The sequence below is a fragment of the Choloepus didactylus genome, chromosome 13 (genome assembly GCF_015220235.1).
Source record: "Choloepus didactylus isolate mChoDid1 chromosome 13, mChoDid1.pri, whole genome shotgun sequence".
In the NCBI taxonomy this organism is placed as follows: domain Eukaryota; kingdom Metazoa; phylum Chordata; class Mammalia; order Pilosa; family Megalonychidae; genus Choloepus; species Choloepus didactylus.
In genome coordinates, this window is record NC_051319.1 from 31,789,157 (window position 1) to 31,811,420 (window position 22,264).

The 22,264-nt window shown below is 35.6% G+C and overlaps 1 protein-coding gene across 21 annotated transcripts in view; it reads right to left on the reverse strand.

The window, feature by feature from the left end:
• The window catches only part of FAM172A (family with sequence similarity 172 member A), a 546,681-nt gene that overhangs the window by 247,223 nt on the left and 277,194 nt on the right, over nt 1–22,264 (reverse strand). For all 21 annotated transcript variants that reach the window (XR_005211300.1, XR_005211303.1, XR_005211304.1 and 18 more), the window contains one exon: nt 19,317–19,436. Coding sequence is in view for 18 of the 21 variants with exons in the window: in XM_037800716.1 (XP_037656644.1) it covers nt 19,317–19,436 (120 nt within the window). In the remaining 3 variants the exon portion in view is untranslated. The remainder of the gene's footprint in view (nt 1–19,316; nt 19,437–22,264) is intronic.

A 22,264-nucleotide genomic window follows, 5' to 3' on the forward strand; every position in this document is an offset into this window, starting at 1 on the left:
AAGAAAACATAAGGAAAATAAACAGAAAGAAAGCCATGCTCATGGATCAGAATACTTAATATTATTAAGATGGCAATGCTTCCCAAATTCATTTACAGATTTAATTCAATCACAATCAAAATCCGTTTCCCAAATTCATTTACAGATTTAATTCAATCACAATCAAAATCCCAGTGCCTTTTTTTTTTTTTTACAGAAACTGACAAGCAGATCCTGAAATTCAAATAGAAATGCATGGGTCTCAGACTAAAACAACCTTGAAAAAGAACAAATTTGAAGGAATCACAGTTCCTGATTTCAAAACTTACTACAAAGCTATGGTAATTGAGACAGTGTGGTACAGGTATAAAGACAGACATATAGAATGAAGGAATGAATTAAAGTCAAGGAAAAAACCCTTACATTTATAGTCAACTTTTGACAAGATTGCTAAGACAAAACAAAGAAAGAACAGTCTTTACAACAAACAGTACTGGGAAAACTGGATAACCACATTGAAAAGAATGAAGTTGGACATACACAAAAGTTAACTCGAGTGACAACAACAAAAAATTAGATAAATTTGACTTCAACAAAATTAAAAGACTTTTGTGTTTCAAAGGCCATCAAGAAAACAAAAACAACTCACAGAATGGGAGAAAATATGTGTAAATAATATATCTGATAAGGGACTTGTATCCAAAAATATATAAAGAACTCTCAACAATAAAATAACAACTCAATTAAAAAATGGGAAAAGTAATTGGATATACTTTTATTCAAAGAAGACATACAAATGGCCAATCAACACATGAAAAGATGCTCAACATCATTAGTCATTAGAGAAATGTATATAAAAACCACACTGAAATACCCACTTCATCCCCACTAGGATGGTTGAAATAAAAATGACCGACAATGGATCAACATGAGGCTCCTGGTTGACCAAGATGAAGATGTTAAAATGCTCCAGATTCCCCCATAGAATCTTTGAACAACTAGCAAAAACTGGCATAGCCATCTTCCTCAAAAGTCTAAAAAACTGTTAAAGGGTTGCAGTAGCTGGGGGTAGTGGTGGTGGTTGTGGTGCTGAATCAAGAAAACATAGCTTTAAAAATGATAGAAGCTCTTGGCACCCTTAAAGACCCCTACCTAACAACCTCCTTGACACTGTGTGCACCTGGCCTGCACTCCCATTGTGGGGCCCTGGCCCTGTTCTGGAGGTTGCAGAGTAACCCCTAGGCCCATATTGTAGTACCTGTATGTCCGATGTCAATGTATTGGGTGGCAGTCTGAAAGACTCATCCAGGAACTTGTCTCTGGCTCTCCTTCCTAGAACTTGCTGGGCAGGCAGAATCAGTATGTACACTGTTTATACAGTGCAAGAAACATTTAAGTCAAAGTAGCCTGGGGCAAAAAATTACCGGCTTTAGACATACAACAAAGAACCCAGGAGGGGGAGATATTTCACAGGGAGTAAAAGGGGTTTTCAATATCCTATAAATGGGGAGATTCCTAATGCCACAGGCAAGTACAATCCACGACAAGAGGCAGGCTCAGAAAAGATGGAGAGGGTCCTGCAGTTGACACTGATCTTCCTGAATGGAGGGATAAACTCTGAAGGAGAGCACCACCCAATGGAGAACCAATTCACAAAAGACTGTGAAAGGTGTTTTTTGCATTGGTTTGTATGTTTTTGTTAGCTCCTGGCAGTTAAAGAAATCCCTGATACATCACTAGCTAGATACAAACATAAGAAACATACACCTCAAGGACTAAATGCCAGAGTTAACACTTTAAAATATTAAAATGTATAGTGTACAACAAAAGATTACAAGTCAAACGAAGGAAAAATACATGTAATAATTTCAATTGATGCATAAAAGGCTTTTAACAAAATGCAGCACTCTTTCTTGATAAAAACATTTAGAAAACTAGTAATAGAAGAAAACTTCCTAAACATGATAAAGGGCATATATGAAAAACTCAGAGATAATATCACACTAATTGGTAAAAGACTGAAAGCTTCTCCCTCTATGATCAGGAACAGGAAAAGAATGCCCAGTGTCACCACTATTCAACACTGTATGGAAGTTCAAGCCAGAGCAATTAGGCAAGAAAAAGAAATAAAAGTCATCTGAATTGAAAGGAAGAGGTAAAATTTTCCCCATCTGTAGATGATGTGGAAAAAAAAAAAAAAAAAAAATATATATATATATATATATATATATATGTATGTATATATAACATCTTGGAGAATCCACAACAAAGCTACAAGAGCTATTAAACATTCAACCAAGTGGCAGGGTAAAAGACCAACATGCAAAAATCAGTAGCGAACAACCTGAAGACGAAATCATGAAAATATTTCATTTACAATAGCAAATAAAAGAATCAAATATCTAGCCACAAATTTAACCAAGTATGTAAAGGACTTATACATAGATAACAACAACAAAAAATTGCTAAAAGAAATCAAAGAGGATTAAATAAATGGAAGGACTTTCTGTGTTCATGGATTGGAAGACCAAATATTAAGATGTCAATTCTACCCAAAGAAATTTATAGATTCAACACAATCCCGATCAAAATTCCAACAGCCTTCTTTTTAGAAATGGAAGAAACATCACCAAATTTATACGGAAGGGAAATGGGTCCAGAATAGTCAAAACAATCTTGTAAAAAAGAATGAAGTTGGAGGATTCACACTTCCTGAATTTAAAACGTATTACACAGTAATCACAACAGTGTGGTACTGGCACAAGGACAGACATTTAGACCAGTGGAATCTAATTGACAGTTCAGAAATAAACATCTATGGCCAACTGATTTTTGACAAAGGTGTTAAGTCCACTAAATGGTGACAGAATTTCTCTTCAACAAGTGGTTCTTAGAAAACTGGATATCCATCTACAAAAGAATGGAGGTGGACCCCCACCTCACACCATATACAAAATAACTCAAACTGGATCAAAGAATCACATATTAAGAAACAAAGCTATAACACTTCTAGAAGGAAACACAGGGAAGCATCTTCAGGACCTCATGTTAGATAATGTTTTCTTAGACTTTACAACAAAAGTATGCACAACAAAAGAAAAAAAGATAAATGGTGCTTCACCAAAATTAAAAACTTTTGTGTATCAAAGGACTTCATCAAGAAAGTAAAAAGATAACCTACAGAATGGGAGAAAATATTTTGGAGCTATATATCTGATAAGGGTTTAACATTCAGAATATATAAAGAAATCTTACAATCAACAATAAAAAGAAAAACAATCCAATTAAAAAATGGGCAAAAGACTTGAATAGGCATTTCTCCAAAGAAGACACACAAATGGCAAAACAAAACAAAACAAAACAAAACAGAAAACCATCAAAAGATGCTTAACATCAGATATTGGGGAAATGCAAATCAAACCCACAGTGAGTTATCATTACACAACCACTAGAATAACTACTACTAAAAATGGAAAAATTACAAGTGTTGGAGAGGATGTGCAGAAATATGAAAACTCAATCCTTGTTCATGGGAATGTAAAATGGTGCAGCTTCCATGGATACCAATTTGGATCCTCAGAAATTTTAACTATAGAATTATCACTTGTCCCAGCAATCTCTAGCTACATACTGAAAAGAATCGAAGGCAGGGACAGGAACAGACATTTTCACACTGATGTTCCTAGTGGCATTATTCACAACTCCTAAAGATGAAAGCAACCCAAGTGTCCATCAACCAATGAATGGATAAATAAGATAAGGTATACACAAACAGACACACAGACACAGACACACCCACACACAATGGAATATTATTCAACCATAAAAAGGAATGAAGTTCTGATACATGTAACAATACGGACAAACCTTGAAGACATCAATTGAGTAAAATAAGCTAGAAATAAAAGGACAAATATTGTATGATCTCACTGATATGAAATAATTAGAATAGGCAAATTCATAGAGTAAGAAATGAGAATACAGGTTACCAGGGGATGTTGTAGTGTTAATAATAGGGAATGCTATATGTGTGAGGGGAGTATATGGGAATTCTATATTTTTTACATTTTCTGCATGACTTTTCTGTAAACCTACAGTTTCTCTAATTAGAAAAAAGAGACATACAGTAACAAGTGCTGATGAACTTGGGAGAAGTTGGAATTCTCACCCATTGCTGACAGGACTGTAATTATGGGAAGTGATAGCTAATGGGTATGAAGTCCCTTTCGAGAGTGGTTACTATGTTCTAAAATTAGATAGTAGTGATGCTTGTACAACTCTGTGAATATACTAAAAACTACTCAATTGCACACTTTAAAAGGATGAATTTCATGGTAAGTGAATTATATCTCAATAAAAAGAAGTTAAATGGAAACAAGCATAAGTAAGCTAATTATCATATAAAAGGTAATGTTAAACTCATGCTTGAGGAAAAAATGGAAGATCTCCTAAACTTATTAAGAAGATTATACTTAGAAAAGTAAGTCATAGAGAAGCAATCTTTCCAGTCAGCAGAGAAGAGAATATAAGAGACTTACATCAGAAACAAAAATGGCAACAGTGCCTATCGTTAGAGAATTGATTAAGCAGAATTCCCAAATTGGGCAATATTCAAATGGAGAGTAGGGAGAACGGATGAGATTTTTAGTGAGTAAAAGAGTTACTGTTAAGACTTAAACTCTATATACTGGTCAACTTACTGTGTAGATACTTAAGACTGCCCATATTGTTGGAACATATACTGAGCCCAAATCTGGAATAACAACAGCTATATCAGATTCTATCTTTTTTTTTTTTTTTTTTTTTAGTCTCCCATTCCCTTTTTTTTTTTTTAAATCATCATTTTATTGAGATATATTCACATACCACGCAGTCATACAAAACAAATTGTACTTTCGATTGTTTACAGTACCATTACATAGTTGTACATTCATCACCTAAATCAATCCCTGACACCTTCATTAGCACACACACAAAAATAACAAGAATAATAATTAGAGTGAAAAAGAGCAATTGAAGTAAAAAAGAACACTGGGTACCTTTGTCTGTTTGTTTCCTTCCCCTACTTTTCTACACATCCATCCATAAACTAGACAAAGTGGTGTTTGGTCCTTATGGCTTTCCCAATCCCATTGTCACCCCTCATAAGCTACATTTTTATACAACTGTCTTCGAGATTCATGGGTTCTGGGTTGTAGTTTGATAGTTTCAGGTATCCACCACCAGCTACCCCAATTCTTTAGAACCTAAAAAGGGTTGTCTAAAGTGTGCATAAGAGTGCCCACCAGAGTGACCTCTCGGCTCCTTTTGGAATCTCTCTGCCACTGAAGCTTATTTCATTTCCTTTCACATCCCCCTTTTGGTCAAGAAGATGTTCTCCGTCCCACGTTTGCCAGGTCTACATTCCTCCCTGGGAGTCATATTCCACGTTGCCAGGGAGATTCACTTCCCTGGGTGTCTGATCCCACGTAGGGGGGAGGGCAGTGATTTCACCTTTCAAGTTGGCTTAGCCAGAGAGAGAGGGCCACATCTGAGCAACAAAGAGGCATTCAGGAGGAGACTCTTAGGCACAAATACAGGGAGGCCTAGCCTCTCCTTTGCAGCAACCATCTTCCCAAGGGTAAAACTTATGGTAGAGGGCTCAACCCATCAAACCACCAGTCCCCTATGTCTGTGGTCATGTTAGCAACCATGGAGGTGGGGTAGGCGAATACCCCTGCATTCTCCACAGGCTCCTCAAGGGGGCACTACATCTTTTTTTTTTTTTTTTCCCCCTTTTTGTCTTTTTTCTTTTTTTTTTTTTTTTTTTTTTTTTTTTTAACTTTCCCTTCTTTTTTCAAATCACCTGTATGAAAAAAAAAGTTAAAAAGAGAACAAACATACAATAAAAGAGCATTTCAGAGACCATAGCAAGGGAGTAAGAAAAAGACAACTAACCTAAGATAACTGCTTAACTTCCAACATGTTCCTACTTTACCCCAAGAAAGTTACATAATATAGCAACATTTCAGTGAACTTGTTCCTACTACAACCATCAGAAATTAACAGACCATAGTCATTTCTGGGCATCCCCAGAACGTTAAATAGCTTATCTGTTCTTCCTGGATTATTGTTCCCCCTTCCTTAATTGCTCTCTACTGCTAGTTCCCCTACATTCTACATTATAAACCATTTGTTTTACATTTTTCAAAGTTCACATTAGTGGTAGCATATAATATTTCTCTTTTTGTGCCTGGCTTATTTCGCTCAGCATTATGTCTTCAAGGTTCATCCATGTTGTCATATGTTTCACGAGATCGTTCCTTCTTACTGCCGCGTAGTATTCCATCGTGTGTATATACCACATTTTATTTATCCACTCATCTGTTGAAGGACATTTGGGTTGTTTCCATCTCTTGGCAATTGTGAATAATGCTGCTATGAACATTGGCGTGCAGATATCTGTTCGTGTCACTGCTTTCCGATCTTCTGGGTATATACCGAGGAGTGCAATCGCTGGATCGAATGGTAGCTCTATATCTAGTTTTCTAAGGAACTGCCAGACTGACTTCCAGAGTGGCTGAACCATTATACAGTCCCACCAACAATGAATAAGAGTTCCAATTTCTCCACATCCCCTCCAGCATTTGTAGTTTCCTGTTTGTTTAATGGCAGCCATTCTAACCGGTGTTAGATGGTATCTCATTGTGGTCTTAATTTGCATCTCTCTAATAGCTAGTGAAGCTGAACATTTTTTCATGTGTTTCTTGGTCATTTGTATTTCCTCTTCAGAGAACTGTCTTTTCATATCTTTTGCCCATTTTATAATTGGGCTGTCTGTACTATTGTCATTGAGTTGTAGGATTTCTTTGTATATGCAAGATATCAGTCTTTTGTCAGATACATGGTTTCCAAAAATTTTTTCCCATTGAGTTGGCTGCCTCTTTACCTTTTTGAGAAATTCCTTTGAGGTGCAGAAACTTCTAAGCTTGAGGAGTTCCCATTTATCTATTTTCTCTTTTGTTGCTTGTGCTTTGGGTGTAAAGTCTAGGAAGTGGCCTCCTAATACAAGGTCTTGAAGATGTTTTCCTACATTATCTTCTAGGAGTTTTATGGTACTTTCTTTTATATTGAGATCTTTGGTCCATTTTGAGTTAATTTTTGTGTAGGGGGTGAGGTAGGGGTCCTCTTTCATTCTTTTGGATATGGATATCCAACTCTCCCAGCCCCATTTGTTGAAAAGACCATTATGGCTCAGTTCGGTGACTTTGGGGGCCTTATCAAAGATCAGTCGGCCATAGATCTGAGGGTCTATCTCTGAATTCTCAATTCGATTCCATTGATCTATATGTCTATCTTTGTGCCAGTACCATGCTGTCTTGGCAACTGTGGCTTTATAATAAGCTTCAAAGTCAGGGAGTGTAAGTCCTCCCACTTCGTTTTTCTTTTTTAGAGTGTCTTTAGCAATTCGAGGCATCTTCCCTTTCCAAATAAATTTGATAACTAGCTTTTCCAAGTCTGCAAAGTAGGTTGTTGGAATTTTGATTGGGATTGCATTGAATCTGTAGATGAGTTTGGGTAGAATTGACATCTTAATGACATTTAGCCTTCCTATCCATGAACATGGAATATTTTTCCATCTTTTAAGGTCCCCTTCTATTTCTTTTAGTAGAGTTATGTAGTTTTCTTTGTATAGGTCTTTTACATCTTTGGTTAAGTTGATTCCTAGGTACTTGATTTTTTTAGTTGCTATTGAAAATGGTATCTTTTTCTTGAGTGTCTCTTCAGTTTGTTCATTTCTAGCATATAGAAACATTACTGACTTATGTGCATTAATCTTGTATCCCGCTACTTTGCTAAATTTGTTTATTAGCTCTAGTAGGTGTATCGTTGATTTCTCAGGGTTTTCTAGATATAAGATCATATCATCTGCAAACAATGACAGTTTTACTTCTTCTTTTCCAATTTGGATGCCTTTTATTTCTTTGTCTTGCCGGATTGCCCTGGCTAGCACTTCCAGCACAATGTTGAATAACAGTGGTGACAGCGGGCATCCTTGTCTTGTTCCTGATCTTAGAGGGAAGGCTTTCAGTCTCTCACCATTGAGTACTATGCTGGCTGTGGGTTTTTCATATATGCTCTTTATCATGTTGAGGAAGTTTCCTTCAATTCCTACCTTTTGAAGTGTTTTTATCAAAAAGGGATGTTGGATTTTGTCAAATGCTTTTTCAGCATCTATTGAGATGATCAATTGATTTTTCCCTTTCGAGTTTTTAATGTGTTGTAATACATTGATTGTTTTTCTGATGTTGAACCATCCTTGCATGCCTGGAATGAACCCCACTTGGTCATGGTGTATGATTTTTTTAATGTGTCTTTGGATTCGATTTGCAAGTATTTTGTTGAGGATTTTTGCATCTATATTCATTAGGGAGATTGGCCGGTAGTTTTCCTTTTTTGTAGCATCTTTGCCTGGTTTTGGTATTAGATTGATGTTAGCTTCATAAAATGAGTTAGGTAGTGTTCCATTTTTTTCAATGTTTTGAAAGAGTTTGAGTAAGATTGGTGTCAGTTCTTTCTGGAAAGTTTGGTAGAATTCCCCTGTGAAGCCATCTGGCCCTGGGCATTTATTTGTGGGAAGATTTTTGATGACTGATTGGATCTCTTTGCTTGTGATGGGTTGGTTGAGGTCTTCTATTTCTTCTCTGGTCAGTCTAGGTTGTTCATATGTTTCCAGGAAATTGTCCATTTCTTCTACATTATCCAGTTTGTTGCCATACAGTTGTTCATAATATCCTCTTATAATTTTTTTAATTTCTTCAGGATCTGCAGTTATGTCACCTTTTTCATTCATTATTTTGTTTATATGGGTCTTCTCTCTTTTTGATTTTGTCAGTCTAGCTAGGGGCTTGTCAATCTTGTTGATCTTCTCAAAGAACCAACTTTTGGTGATATTTATCCTTTCTATTGTTTTTTTGTTCTCTATGTCATTTATTTCTGCTTTAATCCTTGTTATTTCTTTTCTTCTACTTGGTTTAGGATTGGTTTGCTGTTCATTTTCTAGCTTCTTCAGTTGATCCATTAGTTCTTTGATTTTGGCTCTTTCTTCCTTTTTAATATATGCGTTTAGTGCTATAAATTTCCCCCTTAGCACTGCTTTTGCTGCATCCCATAGGTTTTGGTATGTTGTGTTCTCATTTTCATTCGTCTCTATATATTTAGCAATTTCTCTTGCTATTTCTTCTTTAACCCACTGATTGTTTAGGAGTGTGTTGTTTAACCTCCAGGTATTTGTGAATTTTCTAAGTCTCTGATGGTTATTGACTTCTAATTGTATTCCATTGTGGTCAGAGAATGTGCTTTGAATAATTTCAATCTTTTTAAATTTATTGAGGCTTGTTTTATGTCCCAGCATATGATCTATTCTGGAGAAAGTTCCGTGAGCACTAGAAAAGTATGTGTATCCTGGTGATTTGGGATGTAATGTCCTGTAGATGTCTGTTAAATCTAATTCATTTATCAGATTGTTTAGGTTTTCAATTTCCTTATTGGTCTTCTGTCTGGTTGATCTATCTATAGGAGAGAGTGATGTGTTGAAGTCTCCCACAATTATTGTGGAAACATCAATTGCTTCCTTTAGTTTTGCCAATGTTTCTCTCATGTATTTTGTGGCACCTTGATTGGGTGCATAGACATTTACGATTGTTATTTCTTCTTGCTGAATTGCCCCTTTTATTAGTATGTAGTGGCCTTCTTTGTCTCTCAAAACATCCCTGCATTTGAAGTCTATTTTATCTGAGATTAATATTGCTACACCTGCTTTCTTTTGGCTGTAGCTTGCATGAAATATTTTTTTCCATCCTTTCACTTTCAATTTCTTTGTGTCCCTGTGTCTAAGATGAGTCTCTTGTATGCAACATATTGATGGTTCATTTTTTTTGATCCATTCTGCGAATCTATATCTTTTAATTGGGGAGTTTAATCCATTTACATTCAACGTTAAAACCGTGAAGGCATTTCTTGAATCGGCCATCTTATCCTTTGGGTTATGTTTGCCATATTTTTCCCTCTCTCTATTAATATCCTTTATTGTACCCATACCGAATCTCTTTAGTACTGAACCTTTCTCCAAGTCTCTCTGTCCTGTCTTTGTTTCTCTGTCTGTAGGGCTCCCTTTAGTATCTCCAGTAGGGCAGGTCTCTTGTTAGCAAATTCTCTCAGCATTTCTTTGTCTGTGAAAAATTTAAGCTCTCCCTCAAATTTGAAGGAGAGCTTTGCTGGATAAAGTATTCTTGGCTGGAAATTCCTCTCTCTCAGAATTTTAAATATATCGTGCCATTGCCTTCTCGCCTCCATGGTGGCTGCTGAGTAGTCACTACTTAGTCTTATGCTGTTTCCTTTGTATGTGGTGAATTGCTTTTCTCTTGCTGCTTTCAGAACTTGCTCCTTCTCTTCTATGTTTGACAGTGTGATCAGTATATGTCTCGGAGTGGGTTTTTTTTGGATTTATTCTATTTGGAGTTCGCTGAGCATTTATGATTTGTGTATTTATGTTGTTTAGAAGATTTGGGAAGTTTTCCCCAACAATTTCTTTGAATACTCTTCCTAGACCTTTACCCTTTTCTTCCCCTTCTGGGACACCAATGAGTCTTATATTCGGACGCTTCATATTATCTATCATATCCCTGAGGTCCATTTCGAGTTTTTCAATTTTTTTCCCCATTCTTTCTTTTATGCTTTCATTTTCCATTCTGTCATCTTCCAGGTCACTGATTCGTTGTTCAACTTCCTCTAGTCTTGTACTATGAGTGTCCAGAATCTTTTTAATTTGGTCAACAGTTTCTTTAATTTCCATAAGATCATCCATTTTTTTATTTAGTCTTGCAATGTCTTCTTTATGCTCTTCTAGGGTCTTCTTGATTTCCTTCATATCCCGTACTAGGGTCTCATTGTTCATCTTTAGTTCTTTGAGTAGCTGCTCTAGGTGTGTCTCTTCTGGTCTTTTGATTTGGGTGCTTGGGCTTGGGTTATCCATATCGTCTGGTTTTTTCATATGCTTTATAATTTTCTGTTGTTTTTGGCCTCGTGGCATTTGCTGTCCTTGATAGGGTTCTTTTAGGGTTTGTAGACCAGTTGAAGTCCTTATCTCTAATTTATCAGATCTACAGCTTCGTGGAGTACACTTTCTCTAACTAACCAGCAGGTGGTGTCCACGAGCCACCTGTTCTCCACAAGCCAGATCTCCCCTGCTTAGCCTTTTTGGTGAGTGGGGGAGTGAGTCTTGTGGGGCCCAATTGGTGTCCCAAGCTTGCGTGTGTAGTTGGTGTTGCCTGCCCTGTATGTGGGGCGTGTTTCTGGGCAGTCGGGGAGGGGGGGTGGCCCTAACAATCAAATCTCCCTGATGATCCTAGAGTTTTAAAGCTACTGCAATAGTCTAATCCTTCAGTTCAGTCCTGCCACAGTTTGTCTCTGCCACTGACCCACAAGTCTTTGGTATTGGCGTATGGCTCCTGAGACTTGCAAGTGGGCCCCTCTTCCAGGCTGTGCACCCCGGGTCCTCTGTTGAGGGATGACTGTGCTATGTCACAGGTGAGTGCCGTCCCCCCAGGGCAGTTCTGGGCTGCTGGGCTGTGTTGGGAGGCTCCCAGTCTGCTCAAATGATGGCTGAATGGGGCTCTGTTAATTCACACTGCTCCCACTTCCCAGCTCTGGGACATTCAGCTGAGGTTGCAGGGAAGGCTAATGTCCACGCCCAGTTTTGTGGTGTGTGCCTGTTATTTGAAGCACTTCCGTCACACTGGGTTGTCTGGGGCAGCTCTGGGCTATGGGGCTGGCGATGGGCAGGAGTGTTTCCTGTCCACCAGGATGGTGGCTGTGAGCGGACACCCCCCTTTTCTTGGGAAGTTGTGTTGTTTAGTGAATTTTCTCAGCCACTGGATTATTGCCTTTTGTCTCAGAGCTCTCTTATTTCTGCTCTTGACTTGAGGTGCCCAAATTTCAATTCTTTGAAGCTTTCTGTATTGAGCTTCTTAGAGTAATTGTTTTAGAAAAAGCAAAAAGGATTTAAAAAAAAAAAAAAAAAAAAAAAAAAACGGCCCTCCTCAGAGATCTAATGGGTTATTGAAATGCTAATAGACAAAGCAACCAGGGCCATTAAGGAAAGGTGCCCTGGGCAGAGAGATCAGCCTTGCTTCGGGATTTGCATATGTGCCTCAAGGCCTGATCTCCGCCCTTCCCCTTTCTGTGTTCACCAGAACTCCAAAAATCCTCTGCTTTTACTTTGGAGCTTCTCGTGTTGTTTTCCTTCTATGCCCGTCTCCTCTCTGCTGGGCTGGCTGCTCTCAGAGTCTCTGGTGTCTGGCCTCAGTCTATCTATGGTTGGAGTTTGAATCAGTAGAATGAGTTTCCGATGAGAGCAGCCACTGCAATTCTCCCTTCTCCTTCCCGGAGCTGACAGCCCCTCCTCCCCCGGGACTGAGCCTGGCAGGGAGGGGCGCGGGTCCCCTGGCCGCAAAAACTTACAGATTTCGCTGATCTCAGCAGTTCCACGTTTTCATGAGTGTTGTATGAAGTATGCCCAAAGACAGATTGCTCTGTGGTGTCCAGTCCACGCAGTTCCTGGCTTTTTACCTACTTTCCTGGAGGAGTAACTAAAACATACAGCTCACCAGTCTGCCATCTTGCCCCTCCCATCAGATTCTATCTTCAAGTTGTTTCTAGATCATTTGGACAAGGCATATAGATAAAAGATAATTTAAAGGCAAAACTAATTAATATGTTCTTAGGTTTTAAACTGTGATACATTTTACAAATACCATAGGAGAAGAAGGGTTAAGGCTTTATGAAGAATCTGTTAAGGAGGGACATTGTTTTACTTAGGAGGGGGAAATGGCATAAGCAAAAACAAGAATGAACATATCCTATGGGAATTTAGACTCCCATTCAACTAACATTGATTTAATTCCTAATACCCAGGAATTTTCACATTTTCTAATTTAATTCTCAAATTTATTTACAGAGGAGGACACGTATTAAGGGATCTGCTCCAAGCTATCATAATTTGTAGGTATCAGAAACAGGATTCAAATTCAGCTCCTCCTCTTTCAAGTTTCGTGTTCTTCCTTGGAAGCAGGGATAGATGGCAGAAAGGAAATTAGCCTAGAACTGAAAGTTTCTATTGGGAAAAACACAGTTGGAGAGAGGGTGAGTCAGATTATACAGAGGCTTTAGAATCACAGAGAGATGCAGTAGATAGCAGAGAGCCAATATGGTTCTGGGATGGTAAAAGGGGTGGTTAAATATTAATCAGGGGGTGGTATATAAGATGGAATGGAGAATAAAGAAAGCCAGCAGGAAAATGGATAGAAGAGTGCAGTGATACAGTAGTGAAATGATGAAATTAATAACAGTGGGTACAGAGAAAAACATGTGACCAATATTTTAAAGAAAAACTGACAATATGTTTTGGCTGATTAAATATGGGACCACAGGAGAGGTGTTAATTTAAAAATAAACAAACTGAGCCATTCTTTTAAATAGTGAATGCTTCTAATACATATTAAGAGTGATCTGAGTAAAAGAAAAAAAAGCCTCAGTATAGGAAACTCCTGTGGAACTTACTAAGATGTCTCACTTGTATTATTTAAATGTGTCCTCTTCAATACTCTGATTTGATATCTCATTAATTCTATTAGCAGCATTTATTAAATATCCAGATGGGGAAACATTTTCCCCAAATACTTACATATCTGCATAATCACTGCTCATTACTCCGTATTCACCATGCTTGGATTCCCTGTGTATCCACTTTGATATGCTTGTGTAGGTACGTTTGCAGGAGGATATCTTACATCCTCTTCCTTAGCATTCAGCCTCCAAGATCCAGTATCACTAAGCCACAGAAAACCTGACTCCTTAACACCTCTAACGTGTGTTTCTTCCTTATCACTCCCACTACTTCTATGTTGTTAAAGCTCTTCCCTGGATCTCTCTTGAATACTGGAAATAACTCCTAAAAGTTAATGTTATCAACAATCAACCAAGGGATAGTATCTACTATCAGCATATTCAGCATAAATAAAACTGAATAGAGGAGGAAAAAAACTAATATAACCTTTGGTTTCTCTCTTTAAGGAGCTTACAGCATAGTCAGGGAAGCTAAATTGTTTTCATATAAAACAATTAGGGACTTAAGATACCACCTCATTTAACAAGTTGTAATCATTCCATACATTAACATGCAATTTTTATCATGTGGGCAGCCAAATCAGAAATTCAAGTTATATTAAATATGATAACTTATTCTTACTGAATTGCCTTTTTTTTTTTGGCTTAAGACACATGTATTTGTTTGGATAAAGAAGTCTAATTATCTTAAAGCATCAAAATAGATGAAATCCTTTTTATGACTATTGTAATTTTTGTAGTTTGGACTTAAAAATAATTTAATTCATTTTTCATAATTTGCATTTTATTTCTAAGAGATAAAATAAGACACAATACTTTAGGCCACTTCCTTCTTTCCTGAGTGACAAGTAAGCAATCAGGTAAGCTGATCCTAAAGAATATGCTTATAGTTGGAAAGTGTTAATGACAGAGGGCAAAGCTCCTTGACACATGGCTTTCTAAGAATAACATTTTAATCCAGAAAAACGTCTCTAAAGGTTAGGAATTGCGTATTTGTGGGCAGTGCTATCCTCAGACCACAATGAGAGGGTCCCTATTCTGGACCTGCTCTGGACCTCTTCTGGCTTTGTCCCTTCCCATAGATGAGAAGTCCTTGGGGCCAAGGAGATAAACCCACCCAGAACCTGGAACGCCTGGGAATTTCCCACCCAAACAGCCTGAGCCTGCTTCTGGGGCTAGTGCAGCCCTTTACTCCGGGTTCTGAATTGCCTGTATTTTAACATAGGTTCATAAGGAGTGTTTTTGGCCTGAATTATTTTGATATAATGGTTCAATTCTTCATTGCTTCATTTCCCCTTATTCTAGCTCCCTTCAATTCCTGATTTCCAGAAGCCCAATTGTTAGCTATTGCCACTGAGCATATTAAGCAGATACTTTCTGTATATCAAATTCACTTCGTTCCTGGTAGACAAAATGTAAATGATGCAACTTTAAGATCATAGTTGATGCCACTAAAGGTAAAAATTACTTTTTTTAGTTATGTTCCATTTTCTCAATGTAAATCCAAATCATGCGCTAGGCAATTTTAAAAAGATTGACTCAAGAGTAGACTGAAGTTGAGTGTCTTCACACAACTATGTCCAAAAACTAGTACTCTATCAGCGGCTGAAGGGCAAATTAGGTTGCCTGGAGGCCAGGGAGCCCAGCTTGTAACAATGGCAGGAAAATAGAGTTCCCTTCATTTCTTAATTCACATGCAAGTGAGGTGTCAATCAAGTGCTGACAAGCATGGAGAAACCAAAATCAAAAGTGGGTAGAAATCCACTTTCATAGGACCAGTTTTTATTCATTTTTAAGTGATGTTTTTAATGGTGTTTGTGAATACATTATTAGTAACTTGAAAAAGGAAATAAAAATAATAATAAAATACTAATTTTATATCAACTGATTCAATAAATTAGTGGAATGTGTTTACTAAACTGCTGAATATGTTTTATAAAAAATATGAAGACTCTTACTCCTATTAAGGAAAGAGATCTGAGTAACAATTGATTTGTTGGGCACAGCAAACAGAGAAGGTAAGGTGAGTGGAGGCTGGAAACTGGGCTTTGACAAGGAAAGCCAATTCAATTCCAAATAAGAGAAAAATTTAAGGTTACTTGGTTTTGTTAAACTGACCATCACCTGGAAAGACAAGAGCAAAGCACCCTGAAATGGCTAACAATGGAAGCAATGGAATCACTTCATCAAAGTGACTGGAGAAAAAGATGACAGAAAAGCTCAAAATCCTGTTTTTTTTTTTTGAACGAAAATTTATTTCTTAGAAATGAGCCTGAATTTTTCACAACAAATATAAGGCAAAAGTTAGGTGCATTATTTGTAGATATTGTCCCAAATTAATTTGGTAAATGAATCTGATTATGATTACTCTTCTATCATATATAAAACACAATTTCTAAGATAGAAATTCAAAGCTTCTTAAATGATGGTTTAATAACTATAACTTTATATATTTGCATTATACACTAAGATAAGTAGAATAGATATGATACTTTCAAAAATTTATCACCAATTCATAAAATAAATAGTTCTTCCCTTTTACCTTTAATGAATGAATGCTGGAATTGCTACCAGAGCTGTTGTATCAACATCTACTTTCATGAAAACACAGAAAATTTGGAGAGTTGCAAATTTAAGATGATGAAAATAAAAGCAGCGAAAGTCTATTTTTAGTATAACTTTTCTTATTATAGTAAACTATATAATGTTTTTATGAGGGTAGACTTGATCAAGTTCAAGATTTACTATTATATAATGAACACTGGTTGTGAAAATAACTGACTATAATGTATTCTTCCAGAGGAATTCAACACTTTAAGATAGAATTTACTCATAATTATGTTCTCAGTTTTAAAAAACAATTATCAAAATATGAAAGTTCTACAACTTTTTTGCAGTTTAAATTTAAAAGTAATTTATCTTCAGATATCTATTAGGAGCACATTTAATTTTGAACTACAATTATACACAATTTTAATTTAGTAAATGTAAGATACATTTCAGAATAGGCCCTAATTTGTACCTGTAATTCAAACAATAAGCACTATAAGTAATTACATTTTTTAATTGGAAATCGTGACCTAGCAAAGAATGTCAACTTGTATGATAATGGTAGAAAACAATTTCCAGGCATTCAAACATGATGCTACAAATTAAAACTGCTCCATAAGAAGTGTGTGTGTGTATGTGTGTGTGTGTTGAGTCTTTAATCAGGAGTAAAATTTTATAAGACAATGAAAAAGAATTTAAACTTTAATGAAATCCAAAACATTTAATGTCTGATGTGTATAATGTACTAGAGACAAAAATCTAAAGCAAAATTTAGGATGTAAATATTAATGATCACAAGTCACTTCCTTGTAAAGTTATATTAAAATTTTGAATCCATGTAAAATAATTTTAATGTTATACTTATGTTGAAAAATCATGAGAGAATGAATATTTTCCAACATTTTAAACACCATGACTTTTCCTCTAACAATATTGGAGAGAATAGGAAAGAATATCATTCAGCGTTACGCAAGAGAAGAAGGTTTTAAAATATTTTAATGTTTTTTATTGTTTCTTTAACAATGTTATCTTTTTAAAGGCCTTTGAAAATTAAATGGAACATAATGTTCTTAAATATATTAATCAAGATTTGTCAAAAATTATTGTAAAATTCATCAGTGTACAATGTTACTTATCTAGAGGAATCCATGTTATTAGGTCACGAACCATTCTTTTTTACAGTTGCCACCATCTCTATACCCCCATTACACACCCTGATCAAAGTTAGTTCACTATAAGACAGCAAATACATGAAATTCAGATAATCACCATTAATATTTTAAAACATAAACAAGGTATATTACATTAAATACACTTCTCAGCCCTGGCGTGGCCTGACAGATATGTGATGTGCCAGTGGTTATATTATATTCCTCCTCCCATGCATGCACCTCCTGCAGAGTTAGCAGACTACAGAAGTTGACCCTTACTGAGACCATCTTGTCTCTCTGACAAAGCTCCTTTTTAACTTCTACTTACTGGCTACTTCCTGTGATGGAGAAAAACTTTAGCTCAGCTTGTGATAATTTCACAGGCCCTGAGGACACTGACCCTACTAGCCTCAAGGTCAGAAGTCAAGTCTTGTTCTGAAACATCTGTGTGCTTTATATTAAAGTGGAACAAAAGTGGAGAGCTATCCACCAGTGTGTGACAAGAAGGACAGGCAAAACAGGACTGACACACTGGTCATCTGTTACCCTGGCACCTTAAGTCCATCTAAAAAACTTCTCCAAATTCACTTGAATTATAAATTTGATATACAAAAGATTTTATTAAACTGTCAAAGTAAAAAAATGGGAATTTATGTTGTAGAGAAATCTGAAAATTGATTAGTCTTGTAGGTTTTCAGATATATTTTAAGTTACTCTACAGTAATGAAATTTCAGGTTTTGAGTAAGTTAGTTGCTTACAAAGAAGAAAATAAGCTGTGTGTGTGTGTGTATATATATATGGATTGAAAAGAGCTATGTAAAAGAAAATACATTAAAAAATACATTTACTACTGTGTTAAAGAGTTATCTTAAGATTTCCAATTATATATTAAGATAGATAAATTCAGTAGAATTAAAATACTTGAAAATAATTCCTAAAAACTGACATCAATTTAACAAACAAATGATTTATTTACTGATCTTAAGATAACAAAAGTATTTGTAGATTTAGGTCAGTTAAAATATTCTTGATGTCAGGTGTCAACACCAATTTTATATCTAAATCATGTGTGTAAACAGTAAGATGTAGGAAGGCTGAAAAGGCCATGGTTATATATATTTCCATGTCAAGAAAAATGCACACCAAAGTCTGGAAACATAAAAATTAGACAACTCACGCCGTGCCTGCTTTTCATGTCCACATTGGCCTATTTGGACTTCTGATTCTCAAATGTACATTTATCAAACTAATCATTTTAGTATAGCATTTGTAACTGCCTGTGACATAAGGTTATGATATGGAGGCATTCTTCATTGTGTATTTTTATTATTGTTCGGATCACATTAATGATTCATGCTGGCAGAAGACTATAGTGCTCATAATATTGCATATGATAACAGACAAAATTCAAAAATCTTGATAATTTTTTCTATCATGTACACATAATCTTAACTCCAAGAATCAGATTATTTAGAAATGCAAAATTTTTATGGCCAAGCAAAATATTTCAGTTAGAAGCAGATTAATGGAAGTTTTTTTATACTTTTAATACTACTTACGTAAGTCCTGATCTAGTATCGAGTACTAACTATATAGCTAAGAGTCAAATATTATTAAAATATTCTCAAATATTCAAAGGGTCTTTTGAAATTTTAAACACTTCACAGGTACCTTTTGCTTCATACCACATGAAATATAAATATCATGAAATGTATGGAAATTGGAACTATAATGTAAAAATTAAAAAATAGTATGTGAATAAGGAATAGACAAAAAGCTTTTTGGTTGGCATTAACAGCTCTGTCACCATAAAAAATGAGTATACTCTTAAAACATTATAAAATTATTTACTCAAAATACTTTATTTTCATCCTCTATAAAATAAAGTAATGATGCCAACAAAAAGAGTGGTGGAGGAATAAATCTGCAAAGAGATTGGGAATTAAAAATAAATTTAAATGTACACTTACCAGTTCAACAAAAGCAAGTCCTCCATAACTGTGAGCAACAAAAAATACATTCTCAGCTGCAGATTGGGCTATAAAATGATCCCACACATAGACTGCATGCTCTTCGGGAGAACCATTTTCCTACAAAGAAAACAAATATATATTACATACTGTATCTAATTATTATTGTGGTAATCAAAAATTAAATTCTATGCTTGCTTATATAGCATGAGAAATAAGATGGTTATAGCATATTCAAAATAATAACAAAAAAGAACCTCACTGAAAACTCAAACTAGGGAATAAACTCATTTTAAACTATTAGTAAATTTCTCCTAAGCTTAACTGCTACTACAAACTTCTGAAACAAAATATTTAAAGTAAACACATTTTAGGGGAAATTACATTCTAGATATCCCTGAAACACTAAAATATATCTAAGTATGTTAGAAATGCATAGCAAACAGTACTAGTGGTCTTATGATAACACAGTGTAACCTTAAAAAAGTTTAGTTAGTCTTCTATATTTATAACAGAAAACGTTTATATAATATACACCTAAATTATATGATTTATAAAATTTTAAGTATCTCTGTAAGCTGGAAATAAGCAGAAAATTAATAACAATTAAGGACGTCTATTTAAATTACTAAATATTTTTATTTAATATAAACTATTTTATACACACACACACACACACACACACACACATTTTTTTTCCTAAAAGCATTTTCCATACAGATTTTGTTTTCATAACTGGGAGAAACCTAAACAAATAAACCCAGGGGGCTCTACATTTCTCCTAACTTGCTAAATCCTCATGAATATATGCATATGGCTTTAATCCCAAAAGCACTGTAATAATTTCATTTTGTTGTATTTATTTCTATAGCTGGCAAATGTTATGTTTAAAACCCAAACTTGGATAACATGGGTGGGGGTGGGGGCTGAATAATACTGGTCAAGAACTAAAACAGATCATGAAAATGTTTTGTACAAACACTTCTCAGAAGCTTTAAATAGATATTACATTTAAATAGATATTTAAATAGATATTAGACAATGAACATAATTTATTCACACTGCTCGTCTTATAAACTTTATAATAACTTATTAAGATTCATATGCGTGGTTGCTATTGCCACCTAGAAGTTGTTATTCCTTGATGTCTATCTCCAGCCTAAATTTGTCTTCAGATGCTTAATGGTCATCTTCCTTTGATGTTGCATAGAGACTCTGAATTCAAGCAATCTAAAACTGAACAACTTCCTCTACAAAATGGTGTCACTCTCTCTGCTCCACATCTCCAGATGAAACCTGAGTGTCATCTTTTAATTCTCTGTCCCTCAAATTTCACACATAATCAATCATTAAAATCCTGTTGATTCTGCTCCTGTTTCTTCAGTCCTTTCTCTTCTTCTCCATTTCCATTTCCTGTGGCTCACCTCAAGCCACCAGCATCTCAAGTGGATGACTGCAACAGTCAACAGCCTAATTTCCCTGTCTCTATGATTGCTCATTTAAATGCTTTCCCTATTTCTACAGTGAGAACAACCCTTCAAAAATGCAAATATGATAACGCTACCATACCACTCACTCCCTGGTGATAACCCTTCAAAGTCTCCTTATTGCCCTCAGGATCAAGTTCAACCTGTTATATAACATTCAAGGCTCTTCATGATCTAGCTTTTGCTGTCTCTTGAACTATATCTTTTACCACTGCTCTGCAAAATATGTGCTCCAAAAGACACCCCCATACCACCCTCTCTGTGTTCAGGTTGTAGGGAACAACTTGCAATTTCCTAATTACACCATACTTTTTCTTTTCTCTGGGCTAATTCCTTTGTCTGGAAAGTGTTACCCTGAACTCCTTACCTTACCTGTGTTAATACTACTTTTCTTCAGTACTCAACTGAGATATCATCTCTCAGGCATCTAAACTATCACTACCAGAGTTAGGTAATGTCCTCCAATCACATCTTGTGCATACTCTCGTTATTGCACTTTACATTTTGTATTGTAATTGCTTGTTAGATTATCAAATTCTTGAGGCCAAGAACTATGTCTTGTTCATTAAATCTTAATTTAATAAATGAATAATGAAAATACAACAATTATCCTTAAGGATAATTAGTTACAACCTTGTAGTCAAATACTAAAATACAAACATAAACATACTTTCAAAGATGTCTTTTAGTAGTATAAATAGGAAATTACACTTAAGATATATATAATACATAAAAGATTAATAATTGGAAGAAAATCCTTTAAGCATTCTAGGCATTTTAGCTTAAAAAGCAGGAAAATAATTATCAGCAAGGGTATACTCTAAGGAAGAGAAAAGGAGTTGAAATTGGAGAGCAGACTTCTAGTGGCTGGCAGTGTTCTATTACTTGACTGAGGAGGTAGTTATACACGGGTGTTCTTTATAGTTATTCTTTAAACTGACCACATATGTTTTAGCACTTTTCTATACGTACATTTCTAGAGTGAACTCAGAATTTATTATGCAAACTTTTGATAGTAAAAAGAGGCATTATTAATAATTGTACTGGGATGACAAGTCTAAATTGGAACTAGCCAGAGAAAACCCAGATATCTGGTCATCCTACTTATAGTTCACAATTAAAGAAATGTAAAAATAAAACAGGGAGAGAGGTAACATAGTTACCACTGGCTGATAGTTGGCATATGAGAGAACTAACAATATTAAATACCTTTGATGGTCCTAAATATTCTTGTATATATGGACAGAATAGAAACATAATAGATTAGATCACTCTGTTGCCATTAAGCTCTGAGCTGGAAGTGGAGGTGAAAGGATGATAAGAAGTGTGCCATGATCTTGGCATTTAATAAGTCTGCAATTTCATGAGGATATTAACACATAAATACTTAAGAGGCAGCAGTGTGTGAGAAGTATGACTTTCTATATTACTGTCGGACTGTCTTGACACCAAGTCTAATAA